The sequence below is a fragment of the Lepus europaeus genome, chromosome 3 (assembly GCF_033115175.1).
Source record: "Lepus europaeus isolate LE1 chromosome 3, mLepTim1.pri, whole genome shotgun sequence".
NCBI lineage: Eukaryota > Metazoa > Chordata > Mammalia > Lagomorpha > Leporidae > Lepus > Lepus europaeus.
The window spans coordinates 168,509,557-168,533,322 of record NC_084829.1 but is presented as its reverse complement, the minus strand read 5'-3'; the positions used below and the strand labels follow the sequence as shown (position 1 = coordinate 168,533,322).

The window sequence follows — 23,766 nt, the reverse complement described above, 5'->3', positions numbered from 1 at the left end:
GTGAGGAGCTGTCTGCATGTGACCAAGTGAGGGGCTGTCTGCATGTGACCAAGCGGGGGGCTGTCTACACGTGACCAAGTGGGGGTGGCCTACACGTGGGCCAAGCGAGGGGCTGTCTGCACGTGGGCCAAGTGAGGGGTGGGCTACACGTGACCAAGTGAGGAGCAGTCTACACGTGGGCCAAGCGAGGGGCTGTCTACACGTGGACCAAGCGGGGGTGGCCTACATGTGACCAAGTGAGGAGCAGTCTATACGTGACCAAGCGGGGGTGGTCTACACGTGGGCCGGGTGCCCTGCAAGTCTGCACAGGAGGTCGCGGTGCTGGTCTTTGTTCTGGAGGATGACTGGCCTCAGCTCTTGAGCCTCAGAGCCTGTGGGGAGGTGGTGGGCGGCCTTCAGCTGCAGCTTCCTGAGACGTGATTGGCTGCTGGTTGCTGTCCGTCTGCATTGACCCGGACACCAGGCTCGGAGCAGCTCCCTGAATCTGGTTTTCTGTTGTGTTGGTCACACCCCCTGTGAGGACATTTCCTTAGATTTACCGAGGTTAGGTCGGCGCCGCAGCTAATTTGGCTAATCCTCTGCCTGCGGCACCAGTACCCGGGATTCTAGTCCCGGTTGGGGCGCCAGATTCTGTGCCGGCTGCTCCTCTTCCAGTTCAGCTCTCTGCTGTGGCCCAGGAGTGCAGTGGAGGATGGCCCAAGTGCTTGGGCCCTGCACCCCATGGGAGACCAGGAGAAGCACCTGGCTCCTGGCTTCGGATCAGCGCAGCGCGTCGGCTGTAGCGGCCTTTTGGGGGGTGAACCAACCCAAGGAAGACCTTTCTCTCTGTCTATCTCTCTCTCTTACTAACTCTGCTTATCAAAAAAAAAAAAAGAAAAAAAAAAGAAAAAGATTTACCGCTTGTCAAAAAAAAAAAAAAAAAGATTTACCGAGGTTAATTAATATAAGTTACTGTGCTTTATGAGGATATAGAATCCTGTTAAAGCACATATTCCCTGTCTCACTGCACACGTACACACACCGGAGGGTACTTCCAAAAGTTCATGGAAGAATGGAATTAAAAGGTGATGCCATTTGGCCACAAACGTTTTAAAGCTCCTTTGTATATATGTGTGTGTTTCCTAATAATCATATAATTATCACAGTCACTAAATATATAATGTGTGTAACAGTAAAATATGTTGATACCATATTTGTGTATAAGGCACTTCAGAAAGTTAGTGGGAAAATATGAAAAGTTAAGTTCATTTTAGTGTGGAAAATTTTTGAAACCATGCATAGTGTTTTCATAATTTATATAAAATGTATAAAATGCACATTTTACACGATGCTTTGAAGACCCTTCCTGTATTCATAAGGACAGGATGAACAGAAGCACTGGAGACACCCTGGCCCCAGCCCCTGTGTGCGTGGGGGACTTTGCCCAGTGCTCAGGGCCCCATAGGTACCTGTGCTGCCCGTGGTACACGTGGTGCCTGTGCTGCCTGTGGTACCTGTGCTGCCCGTGGTACCTGTGGTGCCTGTGCTGCCCATGGTACCTGTGTTACCTGTGCTGCCCATGGTACCTGTGCTGCCCATGGTGCCTGTGCTGCCTGTGGTACCCGTGCTTCCCATGGTACCTGTGGTGCCTGTGCTGCCTGTGGTACCTGTGCTGCCCGTGGTACCTGTGGTACCTGTGCTGCCCATGGTGCCTGTGCTACTGTGCTGCTCGCCCAGTGCCGGAGGCGCTTGGCCAAGGCGCTGTCAGGTGAAGGCATCCTTGGGAAGGCTCTGGTTGTCTCCAGAGGGTCTGGAGATTCTCTCAATAAAACATCACAAATTCCCCAACATTTTTTGCAGCAAGTACATTTTAGGTAGCATTTCACAAATAGTTGGTTGTGAAAATTTAATCATTGTTAGTAGAATGTTTCATCGTCTTTGAATTATTTATCTAAATAATTTATGATTTTAGAAGACTTGTCTTTGTAATTTTAAAAAATCTCCAGGGTATATTTATCAGTTAATATTTCTCATATATAAAACACTCATTGTCATCAACGGGAATTTGTGGTTTTGAACCATGAAGTATTTTTAGAGACTCCGTAGTGACTTATTTACCTATAGTAATTCGCACATGTAAGTTTGTTCCTTCCTTTTCTCCACTTCGTGCGCAGTCCCGGGCTGGCTCCTCAGGGGCTTCTCTCCCTGCAGGTGTGAGCGCCGCTTTGAAGGGCACCCCAGCCGCTGCTATCCCTGTGGCGTTGCTTTCAGCCCTTGTGGGCGATTCGTGGCCTGTGGCGCCGAGGACCGCCACGTGAGTGCTTCCTGGCCTTCCCCCGTGGGCGGTGTGGTGCTGCTGCCTGGCAGGCAGTGTCTCACTGGGCGGGGCGGTGTTGTGTTCTGAGAGTCTTGCACGTAAGATGTGAGGTGAGAAGGACGTGTTCTGGTGAGCAGAACATCAAGGAGTGGGTGCCTGTTGTTTGTAAGTAGCCATGTTTGTGATATTTGTTATAGCAGCCGCAGTGGGAAAGTGTATTTTGAAAAGAATCACCTTACAATAGAACTGAGAGAATTTTCTCTCTCTCTCTAATTTTTTAAAGATTTATTTATTTATCTGAAAGGCAGTGTTACAGAGAAGGAGAGGCAGAGGTAGAGAGAGAGAGAGAGTCTTCCATCACTCCCCAGATGGCCACCACGGCCAGGACTGGGCCAGGCCAAAGCCAGGGACGAGGAGCTTCATCCAGGTCTCCCACGGGGGCGCAGGCACCAAAGCACCTGGACCATCCTCCGCTGCTTTCCCAGGCACATTTGCAGGGACTGGATCAGAAGTCGAGCAGCCGGGACTTGAACCAGCACCTATGGGGACACTAGCACTGCAGGCGGCAGCCCCTCATATTTATTTTCTAAATTTTTTTCGTATTGAATTTAACCCAATGGAGTGGAATTAAAATTGAAACCTGGTTTGTAGAACTTTTATATGGGAAAGCATTCTAAAATTGTACAATGCATCACTTACTGTTCACGCACTGCCAGTGCCCGTGGCTGCCCCAGAGCCGCTCGACACACTTCTGAGTGAGGCGGTCTGCTCGTGTGGAGAGTGCGTGGAAAAGGACACCGGGCATTTTTTTTTTTAAGTTTTATTTATTTTATTTGAGAGTTAGAGTTACAGACAGTAAGAGGGAGAGACAGAGAGAAAGGTCTTCCTTCCGTTGGTTCACTCCCCAATTGGCCGTAACAGCCAGAGCTGCGCAGATCCGAAGCCAGGAGCTAGGTGCTTCTTCCAGGTCTCCCACGTGAGTGCAGGGACACAAGGACTTGGGCCATCTTCTACTGCTTTCCCAGGCCACAGCAGAGAACTGGATCGGAAGTGGAGCAGCCGGGACTAGAACCGGCGCCCATGTGGGATGCCGGTCCCACAGGCAGAGGATTAACCTACTGCGCCACGGCGCCGGCCCCTGGACACAATGTATCCCAGGGGTCAGCACTGTGGCCTGCAGACTAAGCTGCTGTCTTGGAATGCAGACATTCCGTGTGGGAGCTGGTTCAAGTCCAGCTGCTTCACTTCCTGTGCAGCTCCCTGCTAATGCACCTGGGGACGGGGGAGATGCTCGAGTGCCTGGGCCCCTGCCCCGACACGGGAGACCTGGGTGGACTTCCAGGCTCCTGGCTTTGGCCTGGCCCAGCTCCGGTGTTGTGACCATTTTGGGGAGTGAACCAGAAGATGGAGGGTTGATCTCTCTCTCTAACTCTGCCTTTCCACTAAGTAAATAGATCTTTTTTTAAAAAAAGGTATTCTAAAACTTCACCATCCTGCAGCTGATACATAACCTAGAAGCTTATTACAGCTATTCAGAGGATTGGAGTGACACTTGATTGACAGCATAAGCTGTGATCTATCTGCAGGGGAAGTGGCCTCCACAGTTCATGTGCTGGGAACTCACTCCCCCAGCGTAGCACCTGAGGGTGGGCTCGGGGTTGGTGAGGGTGGAGACCCGGGGTGGGGTAATGCCCAGGGCTGGCTGGCCCGGCCGCAGGACCCCATCCCTCACCGTCGGGGGTCGCGGTGCGGCCAGTTCCTTCCCCTGGCGAGGGCTCGTCCTGCTGCAGAGGGCGCCTATCCCTGGGCCCTCACACGGCGGATCAAACGCAGGTTTGTGTCTTCTTGAGGATCCTGCTGGTGCGTGGTTTTCAATGTTTTCGTACCAAAGTAAAACATATCTTTTCGTTCCATATTCCACAAATATTGAAATAATCCGAAAGGGCACAGGAAAGGTGAAAAACGTGAACAGATCAATGCAGATGAGACAATCGGAAAGCAGAGTACAATGTAGGTGATGTCCTCTTGTGTGTGTGTGTGTGTGTGGTGTGTGTAGTGAGTGTGGTATGTGTAGTGTATGTGATGTATGTGGTGTGTGTGTGGTATGTGTATAGTGAATGCAGTGTGTGTGTGATGTATATAGTGTGTGTGATTTGTGTAGTGTGTGTGGTATGTGTGTTTGTGCTGCATGTGGTGTATGTGTGTGTAGTTGTGTGTGGTGTGTGGCATATGTATGTGCGTGTGGTGTATGTGTGTGTGTTGTGTGTCTAGAGATTACCATGTGTGTAGCATGTGTGTGTATAGTATATGTGTGTGTGGTATGTCTAGCGATTAGCATATGTGTGGTGTGTGTGTGTAGTATGTGTATGTGTGGTACGTGCAGTTTGTGTGTGGTGTGTGGTATATGTGCGTGTGCAGTGTGTATGTATGGTATATCTCTGTGTAGTATGTGTGTGGTATATGTGTGTGGTGTATGTGTGTGGTGTATGTGTGTATAGTATGTATGTATGGTGTATCTGTGTGTAGTATGTGTGCGTGGTGTGTGTGTAATGTATGTGTGTAGTATGCGTATGTGGTTGTGTGTAGTATGAGTGTTTGTGGCATACGTGTGTATATGTGTAGTGTGTGTGTGGTATATGTGTGTGCAGTATGTATGTGTGTGCAGTATGTATGTGTGGTGTATGTGTGCGTGGTGTATATGTGTAGTGTATGTGTGTAGTATGCGTCTGTGGTGTGTGTGTGTGTAGTATGTGTGTTTGTGGCATATGTGTGTGTATGTGTAGTGCGTGTGTGGTATATGTGTGTGTAGTCTGTGTGTGTAGTGTATGTGTGTGTGTGGTGTGTCTAGGGACTACCTTGTGTGTGGTATTCAGCAGGATTGCTGGAGCTGATCCTTCACTACTTCAGTGCAGTGTATGAACTCCATCTCACGTCGGTGGCTTTACCCTCCGCTTGTTGTGTTGTTGTCTGTGCTGCCTCTGCGTGTGCCCAGGGTCCATTGCATGATGGTATAATTATTTCATTTCATAGTCATGTGACCTCGAGAGGAAAAGAGCAGTGCAGTGCACTTGGACATTTACCATTTGTGTTGTTTGCCTTCATCTCTTGTGCTTCAAGTTTCCCTTTGGTATAAATTCTTTCCTTTTCTTCCTTCTCATCTTCCTGTTGTTCCTCTTCTTCTTATTCCTCCTTTCATTCATATTTTTTAAAAAGGTTTTTATTTATTTGAAACACAGAGTTACAGAGAGAGAATGGTCTTCCTTCTGCTGGTTCACTCCCCAGGTGGCCACAGCAGCAGGGGTGAGGCATGCTGGCTGAAGCCAGGAGCCTGGAGCTCTATCTGGGTCTTCTACACGGGTGGCAGGTTCCCAAGTACTTGTGAAATCTTCTGCTTCCCAGGGTTCACATTGGCAAGAGGCTGGATTGGAGGTAGAAGAAGCTGGACTTCAGCCAGGTGTTCTGATATGGATGTGCCAAATGCACATCCCTAATTTTTATTTTTGTATGGCACATAATAATTGTACATATTCATTGAGTACAATCGGATGCTTTTATTCACTGTGTATTGTTCAAATTAGGGTAATTAGCATAGCTATCACCTTACATGTTTATCATTCAAAAACCTCATCCAGCTGTTTTGAGATATATAGTGCATTACTGTTAACTACATTCATCCTATTTTGAAAGGAAAAGACCTCCAAACTGGATTTTTTTGAGGTTCAAGAATTTTTTATTTGTATTAATTAATTTGTATTCATCTCATAAATACAACATTAGGAATGTGTTGATTCTTCCCACCGTACCCGCCCTCCCACCCACTCTCCCACCCCTCTTTCACTTCCCTCTCCTATTCCCTGTTCTGTTTTTCACTAAGATCTATTTTCAGTTAGCTTTATATACAGAAGATTAGCACTGTTCTAGGTAAATAGTTCATTGCTTAGTCTAAGAAAAAAAAAAACACCAAAACTTGTTCCTCAGAGTCCAGACAAGGGCTGTTCTGTTATTGCATCTCGAAGGTCATGTCGCTTTTTCCCCTTTCTCTTTTCCCTTCTTTCCTTTTAGAAACTTAATTGTCTTTTAAGAAGAACCCAAGAATTATGCATCTTTTACAACATAACTTTAACCATAACTATAATTTATGAGACTTAAGAATGTTATTCACTTAATACACTAAAATGAAGTGATTCTTGAGAGTGAATTTTACTATTAAGTCTCATGGTACAACTCTTCAGGGACAGAGGTCCTGCATGGGAAGTTAGTGCACAGTGACTCCTGTTGTTAACACTTAACACACTTAAGTATGACATCAGTGACCACCCAAGACTCTTGACATGAGCTGCCTAGGCTGTGGAAGCTTTTTGGATACACAAACTCCATCAGTATTTAAACAAGGCCAAAGGCAAAGTGGAAGTTCTTTCCTCCCTTCAGAGAAAAGTACCTCCTTCTTTGATTATAACTTCTTTCCACTGGGATCTCACTCACAAAAGTCCTTCATGTAGGACAATTTTGCCACAGTGTCTTGGCTTTCCATACCTAAAATGCTCTTGTGGGCTTTTCAGTCAGATCTGAATGTCTTAAGGGCTGATTCTGAGGTCAGAGTGCTACTTAAAGTAATTGTCATTATATGAGTCTGCTGTGTGGACTGCTTCCCATGTTGGAGCATTCACTCCTTTTTAATTCTATTATTATTCCAAACATTTAATCCTATTTATATGATCACTTTAGCACTTGATCCTATCTATATGATCAATTTAACATTTAATCCTATCCATTTGATCTCTATAACACTTAAGCTGCTATTTTTACCAGCCAGCTTAAGGGAAATTGGGGTCCCATGGTGAGTTTTTAAACTGTGCCCTTAGAAGTAAGTCCATAGGAATGTATGCAAAACTATATGGCTTTGTGGTTACAAACTTCATACATTTCACAATTACAACTTTAGGATCTTGGTACTTTTTCCCACTGTGCCCACCTTCCCACCTCCATTCCTACCCCTTCCTCTTCCCTTTCTTTTTCTCTTATTTTTTACTAAGATCTAGTTTCAATTAACTTCATATATATATCTGGTTAACTCTATGCTAAGTAAAGAGTTCAGTGATTAGTATGAAAGAAAAAAGGATAAGGAAGATATGATAAAGGAAAACAAATAAAAAATTAAAAAAAACTGTTCTTCAATAGTCAAGACAAGGGCTGTTTAAAGTCATTGCTTTTCAAAGTGTCAATTTCACTATTATAGATTGCTTTTAGGTGCTCTGCCAGTTATCACAGGCCAGGGAGAACATGTAGAATTTGTCCGTTTGGGACTGGCTATTTAACTAAGTATGATGTTTTCTAGATTCATCCATTTTGGTGCAAACAACTGGATTTTTAAAAATTTATTTTTTATTTACTGCTGTGTAGTATTCCATGATGTTCATTTGGGTTGATTCCAAGTCTTTGCTATTGTGAACTGAGCTGCGATAAACATGGGGGCACAGATAGCTCTTTCATATGCTGATTTAATTTCCCTTGGGTAGATTCCCTGGAGTGGAATGACTGGCTCATATGGTAGGTCTATATTTAGATTTCTGAAGAATCACCATACTGTCTTCCACAGTGGCTGTACCAGTTTACAGTCATACCAATAGTGGATTAAGGCACCTTTTCCCCCACATCCTCGCCAGCATTTGTTGTTTGTTGATTTCTGTATGAAAGACATTCTAACTGGAATGAGGTGAAACCTCATTGTGGTTTTGATTTGCATTTCCTTGACAGCTAGTGATCCTGAGCATTTTTTCATGTGTCTGTTTGCCATTTGGACTTTCCTCTTTTGAAAAATGTCTGTTTAAGTCCTTTGCCCTTCTCTTAACTGGGTTGTTTGTTTTGTTTTTTTGTTTCTTGATCTCTTTATATATTCTGGTTATTAATCCTTTATCGGTTGTATAGTTTGCAAATATTTTCTCCCGTTCTGCTGGTCGTCTCTTCACCTTGCTGAGTGTTTCTTTTGCAGTGCAGAAGCTTCTCAAATTGATGTGATCCCATTTGTCGATTTTGGATTTGATTGCCTATGCCTCTGGGGTCTTTTCCAAGAATCTTTTTTTTTTTTTTTTTGACAGGCAGAGTGGATAGTGAGAGAGAGAGAGACAGAGAGAAAAGTCTTCCTTTTTGCCATTGGTTCACCCTCCAGTGGCCGCTGCGGACGGCGCATCTCGCTGTTCTGAAGCCAGGAGCCAGGTGCTTCTCCCGGTCTCCCATGCGGGTGCAGGGCCCAAGGACTTGGGCCATCCTCCACTGCCTTCCCGGGCCATAGCAGAGAGCTGGTCTGGAAGAGGGGCAACTGGGATAGAATCCAGTGCCCCAACCAGGACTAGAACCCGGTGTAACGGCACCGCAGGTGGAGGATTAGCCTGTTAAGCCACGGCGCCGGCCTAGAATCTTTTTTTTTTTTTTTAAGATTTTCTTTATTTATTTGAGAGGTAGAGTTACAGAGGGGAGAGGGAGAAAGGTCTTCCTTCCATTGGTTCACTCCCCAAATGGCCGCAATGGCTGGATCTATGCCGATCTGAAGCCAGGAGCCAGGAGCTTCTTCCTGGTCTCCCTTGTGGGTGCAGGGACCCAAGCACTTGGGCCATCTTCTACTGTCCTCCCAGCCACAGAAGAGAGCTGGATTGGAAGAGGAGCAACCGGGACTAGAACTGGCGCCCATATGGGATGCTGGTGCCGCAGGCGGAGGATTAACCTACTGCGCCACAGTGCCGGCCCCTCCAAGAACTCTTTGTCTATGCCAATGTCTTAAGGGGTTTCCCTGATGTTCTCTAATAATTTGATGACATCAGGTCTTAGATTTAGGTCTTTGATCCATTATGAGTGGATTTTTGTGTAAGGTGTGTGGTAGGGGTCTTGCTTCATACTTTTTCATGTGGAAATCCAATTTTTCCAACACCATTTGTTGAATAGACTGTCCTTGCTCCAGGGATTGATTTTAGTTCCTTTGTCAAAGATAAGTTGGTTGTATTCTTGGACTGATTTCTGGCATTTCTATTCTGTTCCACTGGTCTATTCATCTGTTTTTTGTACCAGTACCAGGCTGTTTTGTATAAAACTGCCTCGTAGTATGTCTTGAAATCTGGTATTGTGATGCCTCTGGTTTTGTTGTATAAGATTGCTTTAGCTATTCGAGGTCTCCTGTGTCTCCACATGAATTTCAGCATCATTTTTTCTACACCTGAAAAGAATGTCCTTGGTATTTTGATTGGTATCACATTGAATCTGTAAATTGCTTTTGGTAGTATGGGCATTTTGATGATATTGATTCTCCCAATCCGTGAACATGGAAGATTTTCGCATTTTTTGGTATCTTCTTCTATTCCTTTCTTTAATGTTTTTTAATTCTCATTGTAGAGATTTTTGACATCCTTGGTTAAGTTTATTCCAAGGTATTTGATTGTTTTTGTAGCTATTGTGAATGGGATTGATCTTAGAAGTTCTTTTTCAGCCATGGCATTGTCTGTGTATACAGACTGTTGCTTTTTGTGTATTGATTTTATATCCTGCTACTTTACCAAACTCTTCTATGAGTTCCAATAGTCTCTCAGTGGAGTCTTTTGGATCCTCTACATAAAGAATCCTGTCATCTGCAAATAAGGATAGTTTGACTTCCTCCTTCCCAATTTGTATCCCTTTGACTTCTTTATCTTGCCTAATGGCTCTGGCTAAAACTTCCAGGACTATGTTGAATAGCAATGATGAGAGTTGGCATCTTTGTCTGGTTTTGGATTTCAGTGGGAATGCTTCCAATTTTTCCCCATTAAATAGGATGCTGGCCATGGGTTTGTCATAAATTGCCTTGATTGTGTTGAGGAATGGCCCTTCTAAATCCGATTTGCTTGAAGTTTTCATTATGAAAGGGTGTGAGAGCTTCCCCTGATATCACTGGACAGGAACCATTGAAACTCGTTTATTCCAAGGTGGTGAGAGTGCGTGTCTAGACAACCCTGCAGAATTAAGGGCCTGTATGAGCAATGAAATATTTAAAGGGAGAATTAGTCATGGGACTTATGTTAACATGTAGAAGCTGGTGGTCTTTTTTTTTTTTTTTTGACAGGCAGAGTGGACAGTGAGAGAGAGAGAGACAGAGAGAAAGGTCTTCCTTTTTGCCGTTGGTTCACCCTCCAATGGCCGCTGCGGCCGGCACATCTCGCTGATCCGAAGCCAGGAGCCAGGTACTTCTCCTGGTCTCCCATGCGGGTGCAGGGCCCAAGCACTTGGGCCATCCTCCACTGCCTTCCCGGGCCACAGCAGAGAGCTGGCCTGGAAGAGGGGCCACGGGGATAGAATCCGGCGCCCCGACCGGGACTAGAACCCGGTGTGCTGGCGCCGCAAAGTGGAGGATTAGCCTGTTAAGCCATGGCGCCGGCCAACTGGTGGTCTTTATATGTAAAGAATAACTTCTGAAAAGTGGTTCAAGTGGAAAGCCCCCAAAAGGATCAAATGTTCAAGCACAAATTTAAGAACACTTCAGAATTTAAACAGAGAAAGATATTTTCCCCCAAACATGGAATCTAGAAAAAAAAATGGCTGAATCTGAACTTATTCTTGGCTAGGAAGATTCAGTTTCATAAGGAAAGCCGTTCTCCATAAGTATTTCTTAAGTTTAACTGCCCTGACAAACAGCAGTGTGTTTTCCTGTGGCTTAGGTACTGTGTGCAGAGTTCCCTGGGAGCAGTGCCAGGCAGTGCACCCTGCAAGCAGAGAGCATTCGGATGGAGCGTTGCTCTCTCAGGTGTTTAAATCTACTGCAGAACCTCCCACAGGAACACAGCAGGGGGTTGGTGCGTGAGTGCAGAGCAGTGTTCCTGGCTCTGGGCACAGGAGGTGGGTGAAGCGTTGGCACTCCAGCCACCCTCCGGCACCCCCTCGCATCTGCAGGCCCGCTCTTCCGCAGGAATGGCGACCAGAGCTCCTGGATGAGCCGCTGTGTCAGGTGAGTGACAGCAACTCTTCAGGATGACCAGGCACGTCTTATGCTAAAACAAAAGGAAGAAATCAGCGTCCTGGAGCCAAAATCCACGAGGGCGTGGGAGGCCACAGCAGAGGCTGCCGGCCGAAGGGGGGTAGTTGAGCATCAACAGAAGGACTGGCATTGACCTGGAAACACGGAGATGAGACTATGCCAGGAGTAAGAGATGGGGCTAAGAACGAACAAGCAGGCCAGCAGACAAGCCGAGAGCAGAACCTCGTGGGTCCCCATTTGGAGATAACCAAGGCACAGTTCCCCACTCAGAACCACGCCTTTTAAAGGGAACGCAGTGCTTTTCTGTGGGGACTGTGTTTCGAGTACATAGCCTACTTAGTGAGGTTAAGTGCTGTATCTAGAGAACTCCAACACGCGTGATGAATATTGAATTAGAACACCACCCCCCCTTAATGTCAGATGAGGTCGTTGATTGAGACAAATTCCGTTAGTGACCGCAGCTGTGAGAATCGGCAGCTTGGACAGCCTTTCTCCCCGTAGACACACACACGGCCATCAGGCATGTGGGCGGGTACTCCAACCATGTGACACAGGGACACGCGGTCAAAACTGTGATGAACCCTCAACTCTTACCTGTTACGGTGGTGACTATCAGAAGACAAGAGCTGAACTGTGAGGATGTGGAGAGACTGGAACTCCTGAACCATGTCAGTGGGAAAGGAAAATGTGTGGTGGCTCCTTTAAGAGTTAAAGTACTAGAACTACCTTATGACCCAGCAATGCCACTCCTGGGTATTTGTCCAAAGTAATTGAGTTCAGGATCTCAAAGAGATATGGGCATGTCTGTGTCCACTGCAGCACTATTCACAATAGCCAAGATGTGGAAAAACCCAAGTATCAATTGACAGATGAATGAACAAAGAAAGTAAGGTATGTGCGTATCATGGGATATTATTCATCTTCATAGATAAGGAAATCCTGCAATATGCAAGAGTGACGATGAAGGACATTGCATCCAGTGAAACAAGCTGGACACAGGCACACACATGCTGCGTGGTCCCACGGGTGTGAGAGATCCAAGTAGTGAAATCCATCGAGTCGGACAGAGGCATGCTGGCTGCGGGGCTGGGGAGGATTTGGGAGGAAGGGGGGAGCTGCTCCTCAGTGGATGTGAGACTCCAGACTCTCGACATGAGCTGTGCACGGACAGCAGTGCTGTGCCGTCCACTTAAAGATTTAAGAGTGGAGATCTGCAGTGAGAACCCTGATGGAGGAGCCAGCACTGTGCACAGCAGGTGAAGCTGCCACGTGGGACGCCCACACCCCATATCACAGTACTGATGTGAGTCCTGGCTGCTCCCCACGTGCCCAGAGCCCTGCTGATGGCCAGGGAAGCAGCAGATGAACTCAGGTGCTTGGGCCCCTGCACCCACGTGGGAGGCCTGCATGAAATTCCTGGGTCTTGGCTTTGACCCAGCCCAACCCTGGCTGTTGTTGCCATTTAGGGAGTGAACCAGCAGATGGGAGCTCTGTCTGTCTCTCCCTCTCTCTGTCACTGTGCCATTCAAATAAATAAATAAATAAAACATGCAAGTAAAAGCCTGATGGGAACTGTCTTGGGGAGTGTATGCTGCTGTCATAACCCTTAACCCTGACCTCCAGGCAGTGCTGGTCACTGATGTTGGGCTGCTCAGCCCTCTTTTTTTTTTTTTTTTTGACAGGCAGAGTGGACAGTAGAGAGAGACAGAGAGAAAGGTCTTCCTTTTTGCCGTTGGTTCACCCTCCAATGGCCGCCGCGGCTGGCGTGCTGCGGCCAGCGCACCGCGCTGATCCAAAGGCAGGAGCCAGGTGCTTCTCCTGGTCTCCCATGGGGTGCAGGGCCCAAGCACTTGGGCCATCCTCCTCTGCACTCCCTGGCCATAGCAGAGAGCTGGCCTGGAAGAGGGGCAACTGGGACAGGATCGGTGCCCCGACCGAGACTAGAACCCGGTGTGCCGATGCCTCAAGGCGGAGGATTAGCCTACTGAGCCGCGGCGCCGGCCGCGGCTCAGCCCTCTCGTCATTGGGAGGCCACAGCACCATGTGAAAGTGTTCTTGTAAACAACTGAACTTGTACTGCTGGAGTCTCTAGAAGTGACTTAGCTTATGGCAAATACAGAGGACGGCAGAACATGTGTAAGACCAGCACACTGATACATCCCGCTGTGGAGCTTTCCCCAGCACCACGGTTCAGTGCCTGTAGTGAGTGCATAAGGACAGAGTCTCGCTCCAAAATAAACCCGACTGGAGAGAGAGAGGATGTAGCAATACAAGAGCCTTCTTTGGTTCTTATTTATGCCACATAACTAAAAAATGTATAATTTTTAGAAATTGGCATGTGTTAAGGAATTGTTTTATTTTAGGTATAAAGTGGCTGTATGGCTATGTGAAAATGTCTATTTTGAAATATAAAATACATAGGGTATCATATTTATGATTTGCTTCAAATACTTCATACTAACAACTAAAACCAAAAAAAAAAAAAGGTAAAAGAATAAGGCTGTGATTGTTGATGCAGGATAGCAAAATATCGGAAGTGTTGTATTTGGTTGTCTCGTGGGGTCCCCTCTACAGCCCGCTGTAGGCTTGTGCACATTTCCCCTCCTTTCTGCCTGTGTCAGTTATGGGCTGACATGAACACCCCGTGCCCCCAGGTGAGGGTAGCTTGTGTATTCTGTCCAGCTCTGAGGACTGGATGTCCTCTGGTCTTTGGTTTTCATCTGTGGCAGTGCACTAGTAACTACTGTACAGGCAAAAGGAGAGAACATGTGAGGGGCTTAACACTTGTGGAACACTGGAATTACAAGATAAAACCAGGAACTGTAAATTATTTCTCAATACGATCTTTGTAAATAATAACACCTGCCATTGAGTCCATATGTAAAGAACTGAGTGTCCGGGGAGTCTTTTCCACATAATTGACTGAAGAACAATTGGTGACCTTTGAGGATTTTTTAGCAAACATGGGCATTATATTTATTTATTCACATATTTTTATTTCTTCTTAATATGAAGAGAGCAGATTTCATGCATTGTGGGTACAGTTCCAAGAAGACAACCACACATCCCTCCCTCCCCCTTTCCTCCCTCTTCCCCCATCTTCCTTTCATCAGTTTTTGCAGTGATATAATTTAATCCACTCTATGTTCACAGGCTTAATTTACGATTAACTATAATATTCAACAAGTAAAAAGTTTGAGACCACAGTTCAGGGCTAAAAATGACAATGACAATCACAAAATGCCCATTTCATTCCTATACATTTCTTGTATTCTACATTAACTGCCACATATCAGAGAAAATATGATATTTTTCTTTGTGAGAGTTATTTTACTAAGTATAATGGTTTTTAGTTGCATCCATTTAGTTGCAAAAGACAGGATTTCATTCTTTTGTATGGCTGAGTAGTATTCCATACACAATTCGTTTATCCATCATCATCATCAGTTGATGTACATCATATTAGCTGTTGTCATTGGAGCTACAATAAACATGGGGGCACAAATAACCCTTTCATATGCTGATTTCATTATGTTTAGGTAAATTCTCAGGAGTGGGATGGCTGGGTCAGTGGTAGATTTATGTTTAGATTTCTGAGGACTCTTCATACTGTCTTCCATAGTAGTTGAATTTGGTCACATTTCCACCAGCAGTGGATTAGGGTACCTTTTCTCCCACACCCTCACTAGCATTTATAGTTTTTTTTTTTTATTTTTGGATGATAGCCATTCTAACTGGGGTGAGGTAAAACCTCATTGTGGTTTTTGATTTGCCTTCTGATGGCTAATGATTCTGAGCATTTTTTCAAAAGTGTCTGATACAGGCCATTGTATTTCATCCTTTGATGAATGCCTGTTCATGCCCTTTGCCCATTTCTTAACTGGATTTTATGTTTTGTTGTTGAGTTTCATGAGCTATTTATAGATCCTGGATATTAATACTTTATCAGTTGCATTGTTTGCAATTATTTTCTCCTATTCTGTCAGCTGTCTCTTCACTTTGTTGAGTTTCCTTTGCAGTGCAGAAGCTTCTCAGCTTGATGTGTCCCGTTGGTCAATTTTGGATTTGATTGTCTGTGCTTCTGGGATCTTTCCCAACATTTTTATTTTGCCTATTCCAATGTCTTGCAGAGTTTGTCCCATGTTCTCTAGTAATTTGATGGTATTGGGTCATAGATTTAGGTCCTTGATCCATTTTGAGTTTTTGTGTAAGGTGTAAGGTATTTCACACTTCTGCACATGGAGATCCAGTTTCCCCAGCACATTTGTTGGAAAGACTGTCCTTGCAAGCAGCCGTGCCCTGTGCAGATCTGGCTGGGCGCACACAGCGGGGTCCTCCGCATGGTGGCCTCCGGCTGCTGGGAATCCGGGAGGGGCGCGTGTTCTCAGGCCCCGCTGAGCCCTCGTGCCCACAGCCACCCGAGGCCTGCTAGAGCCGAGCAAATGTGTGCTGTCCATGTGGACGTGATAAAGAGCCGGCTCACTTCTCCACTTCCTGCAGAAGATCTCACTCGGGACTGCTGACCGGATGCTGCATCACCGGCAAAGTCTCCCTTGAAGGAATCGTTCTTGGTTAAGATCGCTTCTTTGAGGGAAAGGGAGCCTCCTCACGGTCCTCCTCCTGGCCGCTGTGGCCTTTGGGGCGGTGGACACCCTTGCCCTTTGCCCTGTGGCTGAATGAGGAGCTCAGGCCCCATCGGGTGGTGGACCGACGTCGGATTCTGTCCCGAAACACACACACGTTAGGCAGTGGTACTGTCTATCAGAGAGGTGTCGTTTCATCAGTACTTAAGGAAAAAACCTGAGTACTGGGATCACTCAAACTCTAAGCTGGGAAGCCAAGTATGGTTTATACAGTTCTCTCAAGGTGATGGGCATTAATAATTACAGTGTATTTCACTCTGGGAGTTTAATGTAAAGTTGGAATACAGTATCAGTGCTTCTTCCTTAAATCGGCACCAAAATGACTACAGAGAGAGAGAGAGAGAGAGAGAGAGAGAGAGAGAGGAGAGAGAGAGATCTTTATGAAATATCTAGGATGTTAAACTGTTTGCGGGGCCTGACGGGGGCTCCTGGTAGGGAACAGGAAGCATGATGCAAGCTCACAGGAAATCAAAAATCTGAAGAGCGAAGAGCAGCAGCTCGGCGGGTGTGTTTGTGGTTTTGCCGGCTTTGCTGGGGAACTGCCACCTTCCGTGCCCGATTGCCGGTCACCGACTGCTTGGTGTCTTGTCTCCTAGGCCTACGTGTATGAGATGGGCTCCAGCACCTTTTCTCATCGCCTCCCAGGGCACACGGACACAGTCACCAGAGTGGCCTTCAGCCCGTCAGCTGCCCAGGTACTGTCCCACTGGTGGGAGGGGTGTTGCCACAGCACACAGATTTCCTACAGTTTTGTCTGTCAGGCCTCGTTTTGGTGAACTTTCACAACATTTAAGCTTCCATGCCAGTTTTCATTGAGAAAGACTTAGGAAATAAGTCTTTTCTGGGGAGAAAAGTCTTATAAGTGATTTGTAGTTTGATGACTGCATGTTTGAACTAAGAGGAATATCTGTGGGCACATGTGTTGAACACTGTAGTTAAAGTTGAAGACAGAAAGCAGGAAGGCAAATCACAAGGCAAGTCAGGACAGGACAAAGAGGATTTGGATATAGGCAGAGGACTAAAGTTTAAAGAATGTCATAAATAGGAAAAAAGATGAGAACCAGTAAACAGCTGCAAATCAGCCATAGCGGAGAGGTGAGCGATCCTGCATCAAAGAGGGAGGGAGATTTCGGTAACAGATAGGAGGATGGGTCCTGGTAAACTTGAACGGCTGGGATCGATTTCCTAAGATCAGGCTGGGGCCTGTGCACTAGGCCTTGTGCCCCACAGTCAGGCCTGTCCCCCGGTGCTTGGCACCGTGTGCTTTTGGTGAATATTGGAAACTGAACAAGTGAGCAGGTGAGCCTTGCACATCACTGAGGGGGCTGCCCCTGGCTCAGGATACCCCAGCGTGTATCCTCGGAGTACTCGGGTGTCAGACAGGGGAGGTGCAGGCTGCCTGGGCCTCACCGGTGCTGGGGGAGGCCAGGCTCCCCGTGCGCTGTGGTGCACCTGCTTCTCAGCCTGGGACCACAGTGTGTGGAAGGGGCCGATTATGAAGGCTGTGCGTGGATTTCAGATTCTTTTCTATCAGAATAAACTTACCTTTTCATTCCATGTCCACGAGCTTTTTGCCATCGCCTCTTGTTAAATTTTGTTAAAGTTGTTGGATCCATTTTTAAACACTCAGCCAGTAAGGTGGAGGAGTGATGGAGAGTGAACCCCAGCAAGCGTGCAGTGGGGACCTGGCTGTGCTGACCCGGGGTGGGATGTACCCAAATGCACCGATTTCACCACAGTTTTGCACCAAAACATCTTCTTACTTCTACTGTGCACAAGAATTGAAGCTCACTTGTGGGAGTGGAGGGGAGGTTCTCTGAGCCTCAGTGGATTGAACACGGCTCACAGAGACAGCAAGAGTTATCATAGCAAGCAAAGTGTACTTCACGTGGAAAGTCGAAGCAGGCCTCGGCACAGAGCCGCTCCCCGGGCCCACAGAGCGAAAGTACATCCTGGGACAGAGGTCAGGGCTCCGAGTAAAACTGCACTGTTAATTTACAGCCACACTTTCAGAGAGAGGCGAGGGGGTCATGGCCAGGGAGACTGGATGCCTCCAGACCAGAGGTTCTGGGTGGAGGGATGCTGCCATCTTGGGCCGTGGGATATCGCTGGTCATCTGACGCAGTGCTCGTGGGCCTCAGGCCCAGGCTTTGTGCTCCACGCAGTTCTGTGGCTCCACGTGGAGCAGGTGCTCGTGGGCCTCAGGCCCAGGCTTTGTGCTCCACGCAGTTCTGTGGCTCCACGTGGAGCAGGTGCCCGTGGGCCTCAGGCCTAGGCTTTGTGCTCCATGCAGCTCTGTGGCTCCACGTGCTGCTCACTGAGGTGCCAGTGGTGCTCGCGGCCACGTTCCAGTCATGGAGTGTGTCTCGCCCTGAAGTCTCCCCACAGCGTCTCTTTTACATGCATGCTTTCGGGAGAGCTTCAAGGTGGGGCTGTGACGGTCACTGCACGTGGGGACACTTTGCTGTCCCGTAGTTCTGCAGGTCAGAGGTCTGGGGGCTCCGTGGCTAGCCTCAGGGGCTGGTGGGCCGATGCCTTCTGCAGACTGCAGGGGGTCCGTGTCTCCGTCTTCCAGCCTTGGGTATGTTCAGTCTGTGGCCTCAGGCGAGTCCCCTCACCCAGCCCGCTCATCCCTCTGCCTCTGCCGCTAGGGCCTGTGTGCTCGCCTCGCCCCGCCTTGGCTCCGGCCCCAGGGTCCTCGCCGCTGGGTCCCGGTGCCTGTGAGCATGCTCGGGGTGCCAAGCCGAGGCTGCCAGGGCAGACTTCTCCCCGTCTGGGGTTTTCCTCAGGAAGTGGAAGTCTGTCACCTGGATGCAGCTGGGACACCCACGTGAGCTGCTCAGGATGTTGATGGGAGACGGCCTGGCCTCTCCAGCGGAGGCCTCGTGGCCAGCATCCTCTCTTACCTGGACCACTGCGTGTCTGGGGGCAGCCGGGGCAGCCACCGCCCACTTCCTGTCCAGCTCCCTGCTAGTGGCCTGCGAAAGTGGCAGAGGATGGTGCAAGTGCCTGGGCCCCTGCCTGTAGGCACGTGGGAGACCCGGGTGGTGTTCCAAGCTCCTGGCTTCGGGCTGGCACAGCCCTGGATCTGTGGCCATTTAGGGAGTGAACTGGTGGATGTCAGATCCTTCTCTCTCCCTCTCTCTCTCTCTCCCTCTCTCTCTCTCTCTCTGGCTGGCTCTGCCTTTCAGATGAATGAATAAATACATATTAAAAGACAAGAATACCTGACACACGGACGTGTGTGCCCTCCCTCCAGGCTCCCTGGCTTAGAATTGTGGGACATAAGTTCACTGAGACCACCCGCCCACCAAAGGATGGGCTCAAAGCAAGAAGGAAGCAGGAAGGGAGGCATTTCTGGCCGCCTGGTCCCGAGAGCGGCGACCAGCAGGTGGGAAGCAGGCACCGCTGCAGTGACCCAGCTTCTTACATTCCTGCCATGCGGAGGTCCCGTCCCATTGAGAAACTTGGGAGTTTTGGTGAAACTCAACATGGCGCCTAAAGCCGGTGGTGGTGGTAGTGGGTGACCGGTGGGCGCTGCTGGGCAGATCTGGGGCAGGGGAGGTGGTGTCGAGTCCCCAGGAGCTGAGACGCCACGGGGGACAGGCGCCCATGACGACAGGTCACAGAACTGCTGAAAGGTGCCCGAGCTCAGTGGCTGACCTGCTCTGGGTCTGCAGCTCCGTCCTGTGTCGTGGCTGCCCTACGGCGGAGGGAGCTCACCACGGTCACCGCTCACGGGGCCGACAGCAGCGACTTCCACGGCAGGGGCGGAGGGCGGGCATCTTGGGTGGGGGTTGCTGCTGTGGCTCCCACAGCGGTCTTACTCTGCAGCGGGGTCTCCCCCTTGTCTCCGTAACAGCATCTAACCCAGGAGGAGGGCAGCTTATGGATTATTCCAGCTCGTTTGCTGGTCTCAAGTGGGTGATGTGGAGAGAGGGGGCTCAGGTCAGGCGGGTGCACCGCGTGGTTTAGGCTGTGACACAGAGGACCCCTGAAGGGGGAGAAACAGGAGCAGCTGAGGCCTGCAGCTGCCCCCCCCCCCCCCCCCGAGCGCCGCAGGCAGCCGGGGAAGAAGCAGAAGAAACAGAAATGACCTTGGCTCGAGCTGGTGAGGGCAGTTGCAGTGGGCGCTGAGGTGGCTTTTGCTGTCAGAAGTGGCATTTGGCTGGACACCGCTGGGCGTGCAGTGTTTTCATACCTGGTCTTGTGTTCTCCACGGGCGGTTAGAGGTGGGGTTTTCAACCTCGTGAGCCGGATGCAGACCCGTGTTTGTCAGTGATTCCGTGCTGTGGTTCCCTTGCCGGCTTCGGTTGCCAGCAGCTCTGGGATCTTTGTCAAGTCCACGCCCCTTTGCCACAAGCAGGAGGAATGCTGATCTTATCGCTCCGCGGCCAGCTGTGCCCTGCGATCCTTCTCTTTCGGGCTCTTCTTGAGGCCGTGGGCTTCAGTTTAAAATTCAAATGTGTGTCTCCACACTTACAGTAAACATTTTTCTCATATTTGATTCTGATGTCTGTTGCTTTCTCTCTCAAGTGCAGTTTGCTTTATTCTAGTTACTTTAGGCCTAGAACATGTTCCCTTGGGAGATCTATCTTTCCTCTGAATTCTCAGCCGGACACTTGATGTGTTAATAGTGATTGTAGGGCCGGCGCCGCGGCTCACTAGGCTAATCCGCCTTGTGGCGCCGGCACACCGGGTTCTAGTCCCGGTCGGGACGCTGGATTCTGTCCCGGTTGCCCCTCTTCCAGGCCAGCTCTCCGCTGTGGCCCGGGAAGGCAGAGGAGGATGGCCCAGGTGCTTGGGCCCTGCACCCCATGGGAGACCAGGAGAAGCACCTGGCTCCTGCCATTGGATCAGCGCGGTGCGCCGGCCGCGGCGGCCATTGGAGGGTGAACCAACGGCAAAGGAAGACCTTTCTCTCTGTCTCTCTCTCTCACTGTCCACTCTGCCTGTCAAAAAAAAAAATCTCTAAAAAAAAAAAATAATAATGCTTGTAGCGTTCTTAGGGGAAGTGTCACGGTCCGGGTCGTTTCTGAACCTCGCTCTGTGAATGGCTTCGTGTCCTGGCCGTGCGTCTCCCAGCTGACCCGCTCTGCTTGTTGGTGTGTGTCGGGTGTAGAGTGTGTGCAGAACAGGGTCTGCCCCTGTGTACTGTCTCTGCCAGACCAGCGCTGTGGCTTGCGTCAGAAGCACTTGGAATCGGTTGCATGCCATTCCCTCTTGTTGTCAAAGGCCACTAGAATCGCTCTGTAAGTCTCATTGTACGAAGACAGCGTTGTTACTGTCTAGAAACTTCCGAATCACTGACACTCTTCACCAGGGCATCTTTGCTAGGCTTGTTTCCTCTCTGTTTTTTCACCAAAGCGCGTGGGGCTGAAATCCAAGTCTACTTGTTTAATTAGGCCAGAAGACTTTGAGAGGGCCACACACCTGGAGAAGTCTGCTTTTCCTTGTTTAACCAGGATGTATTTGGTGAACTCGTTCCTTGAAGGTGGTGTGAAGGGGACAGATTTTCCTGTCCCAGCCCCAGGATTGTGTTTTCCTTTTTATCTTCCATGAAGAACCACTCTGCACTGGCCTCTTTGCTCCTGAGTACACGTTGCTGGGAATGGCGCGTGACGTTTTAACTGAGATGGAGACCTCTCGGGCGTGTCAGTGTCATGCCGAGGTGTAGGACCAGGCTTCCCTCTGGGAAGTGTGATGGCTTCCTGTTGGAGGACAGCCCCCAGCACCACCTGTTGTTGGCTTCGCTTCTGTCTGTGTTCCAGCCGTTTCCTCGGAGTCCCACGGCGGGGCGGCTAAGGTCAGTGCTGGGCCCTGCTGGCTCTGCCCCAGCTCTGGGAGGTCACAGGTCAGGAGTGGAGGGCGGGCTTCCAGGGCAGCCCGCTGGGGAGCCTTGTCCCTGTGGTCTGCCTGGAGCTGCTTCTGTCGTGGCCGAATGCCTCCTTTCCCGCCTCGTGCTGCTCCAGGGCCCCAGCTTGTCTCCTCAGTCCCGACGTGCACTGGAGCCCTGGAGGAGCCCCGTGCGCTGCGCTTGGTGCCCGTCGTACGTGCCCACTGCAGGTCTGCTGCCCGTGACCCTCTGACGTGGGCTAGTTTGGGCCTAAATTCCTATTCCAGGCTCTTGCCACTTGCTTAGAGAAACACTCCAGGTACAGGCACAAAGTGATTACATTTATGTAAGTGAGGAACACACACACAGACGTGGGCATTGCTGAGGGAGTGTGGGCCGGGAAGGGCAAGGACGAGGCGGGGATGTCAGTACCCTGCTTCTCTGGGACACGTGAAGAGCGATTTCCGTGAAAGGAGCCCTCGCGCCACTGCCAGGCTTCCTATGGGCTTAGAGAAGGGAGTGCTGACAGGGTCCCGCCCCCAGGTCAGCGGAAGGGCCATTTTTTTTTTTTTAAGATTTATTTATTTATTTGAAAGTCAGAGTTACACAGAAAGAGAAGGAGAGGCAGAGAGAGAGAGAGAGGTCTTCCATCCAATGGTTCACTCCCCAAATGGCTGCAACAGCTGGAGCTATAGCGATCTGAAGCCAGGAGCCAGGAACTTCTTACAGGTCTCCCATGTGGGTGCAGGGGCCCACGCACCTGGACCATCCTCCACTGCTTTCCCAGGTGCATTAGCTGGATTGAAGTGGAGTAGCTGGGACCGGAACTGGCACCCATATGGGATGCCAGTGTTGCAGGTGGTGGCTTTACCCGCTGCACCACAGCACTGGCCCCTCCTTCAGGGTTCTAAGACTTGGAACATCCTACAGCGTTACCTTCACTTGTCTGCCATGGGTCAGAATGCCCTCCTGTTCCTCATGTCCCCTGGTCTTTGCACTTCATAGCATGACACATGACTACAAAGACCAGACCTTGTAATTCTCCCTGGATAGTCGTGGTTCACATCTACTACCCGAGAGACCCTTGGATCTCCAGAAGTACCCTGACCCAGGTGCCGGGTGCCATCCACCGTCCTCAGTGTGCTGCCATCCTAACACGGGTTCTTGTGGCTGTGTGTTTCTATTCCTCAGATTTGAGAATATGATTATTTCATAGTCATGTTCAGAGTTCAGTGTACTTTCTAATTCATTTTCTCATTGATCTGTGAGTTTTCTGAATGTGTGCTATTTTGTTTCCTCACATCTGGAGATGTTCTTGCAATATTTTTTATTGACTTATAATTTATCTCTGCGTGGTCAGAGTCTACTTTGTGTTATTGGACATCACTGAGTTTTTGTTCGTGTTCTGTCTACACCTGAAACGAGTGCGTAGTCTGCTGTGGTGGAGGAGTATTCCCTGGACATCATCACATTGTCAAGCAGTGCTTCAGCTCTGTTTGTCCTTGCTTGCTGTGTGTTGTGCTAATTAACTTCTAGGAGCGGGAGGAAGTGTCTGGCTCTTCATGTGGGCTTTCTCTTTTTCCTTACGATTTTGTCGGGTTTTGCTTCATGTATTTGAAGCTGTTTTTACACACAGGATGGTTATGTCTTCTGAGCCCTCTTGCTATCATGAAAAAGTGTTCTTTTCCCTGGAATAGTATTTGCCTTGAAATATACTTTCACGTGAGTACAACCATTCTAGGTTTCTTTTGTTATTGTTAGGATGGTATAGCTTTTAATAATTCTTTTCCCTTTAATGTATTTGGGTTATTGTTGACATGCATTTAAAACTTAATTAATTAATTAGTTTCCTCAGGAGGGGGAGAGTAAGAGAGCGAGAGAATGAGAGAGAGGAAGGAGAGAGCTTTCCCATCCACTGGTTGATTCCCCAAATGCTTGTAGTAGCTGAGACTGGGCCAGGGCTGAAGGCAGGGAGTCAGGAACTCCATCCAGGTCTCCC

At 48.8% G+C, this 23,766-nt stretch overlaps 1 protein-coding gene across 1 annotated transcript in view; it reads left to right on the top strand.

Annotated features, from left to right (window-relative positions):
* Positions 1 to 23,766, top strand: part of WDR27 (WD repeat domain 27) — a 200,860-nt gene that overhangs the window by 105,984 nt on the left and 71,110 nt on the right. The window contains exons 23-24 of the mRNA XM_062187037.1: positions 2,191 to 2,293; positions 16,528 to 16,626. Coding sequence (XP_062043021.1) covers positions 2,191 to 2,293; positions 16,528 to 16,626 — 202 coding nt within the window. The remainder of the gene's footprint in view (positions 1 to 2,190; positions 2,294 to 16,527; positions 16,627 to 23,766) is intronic.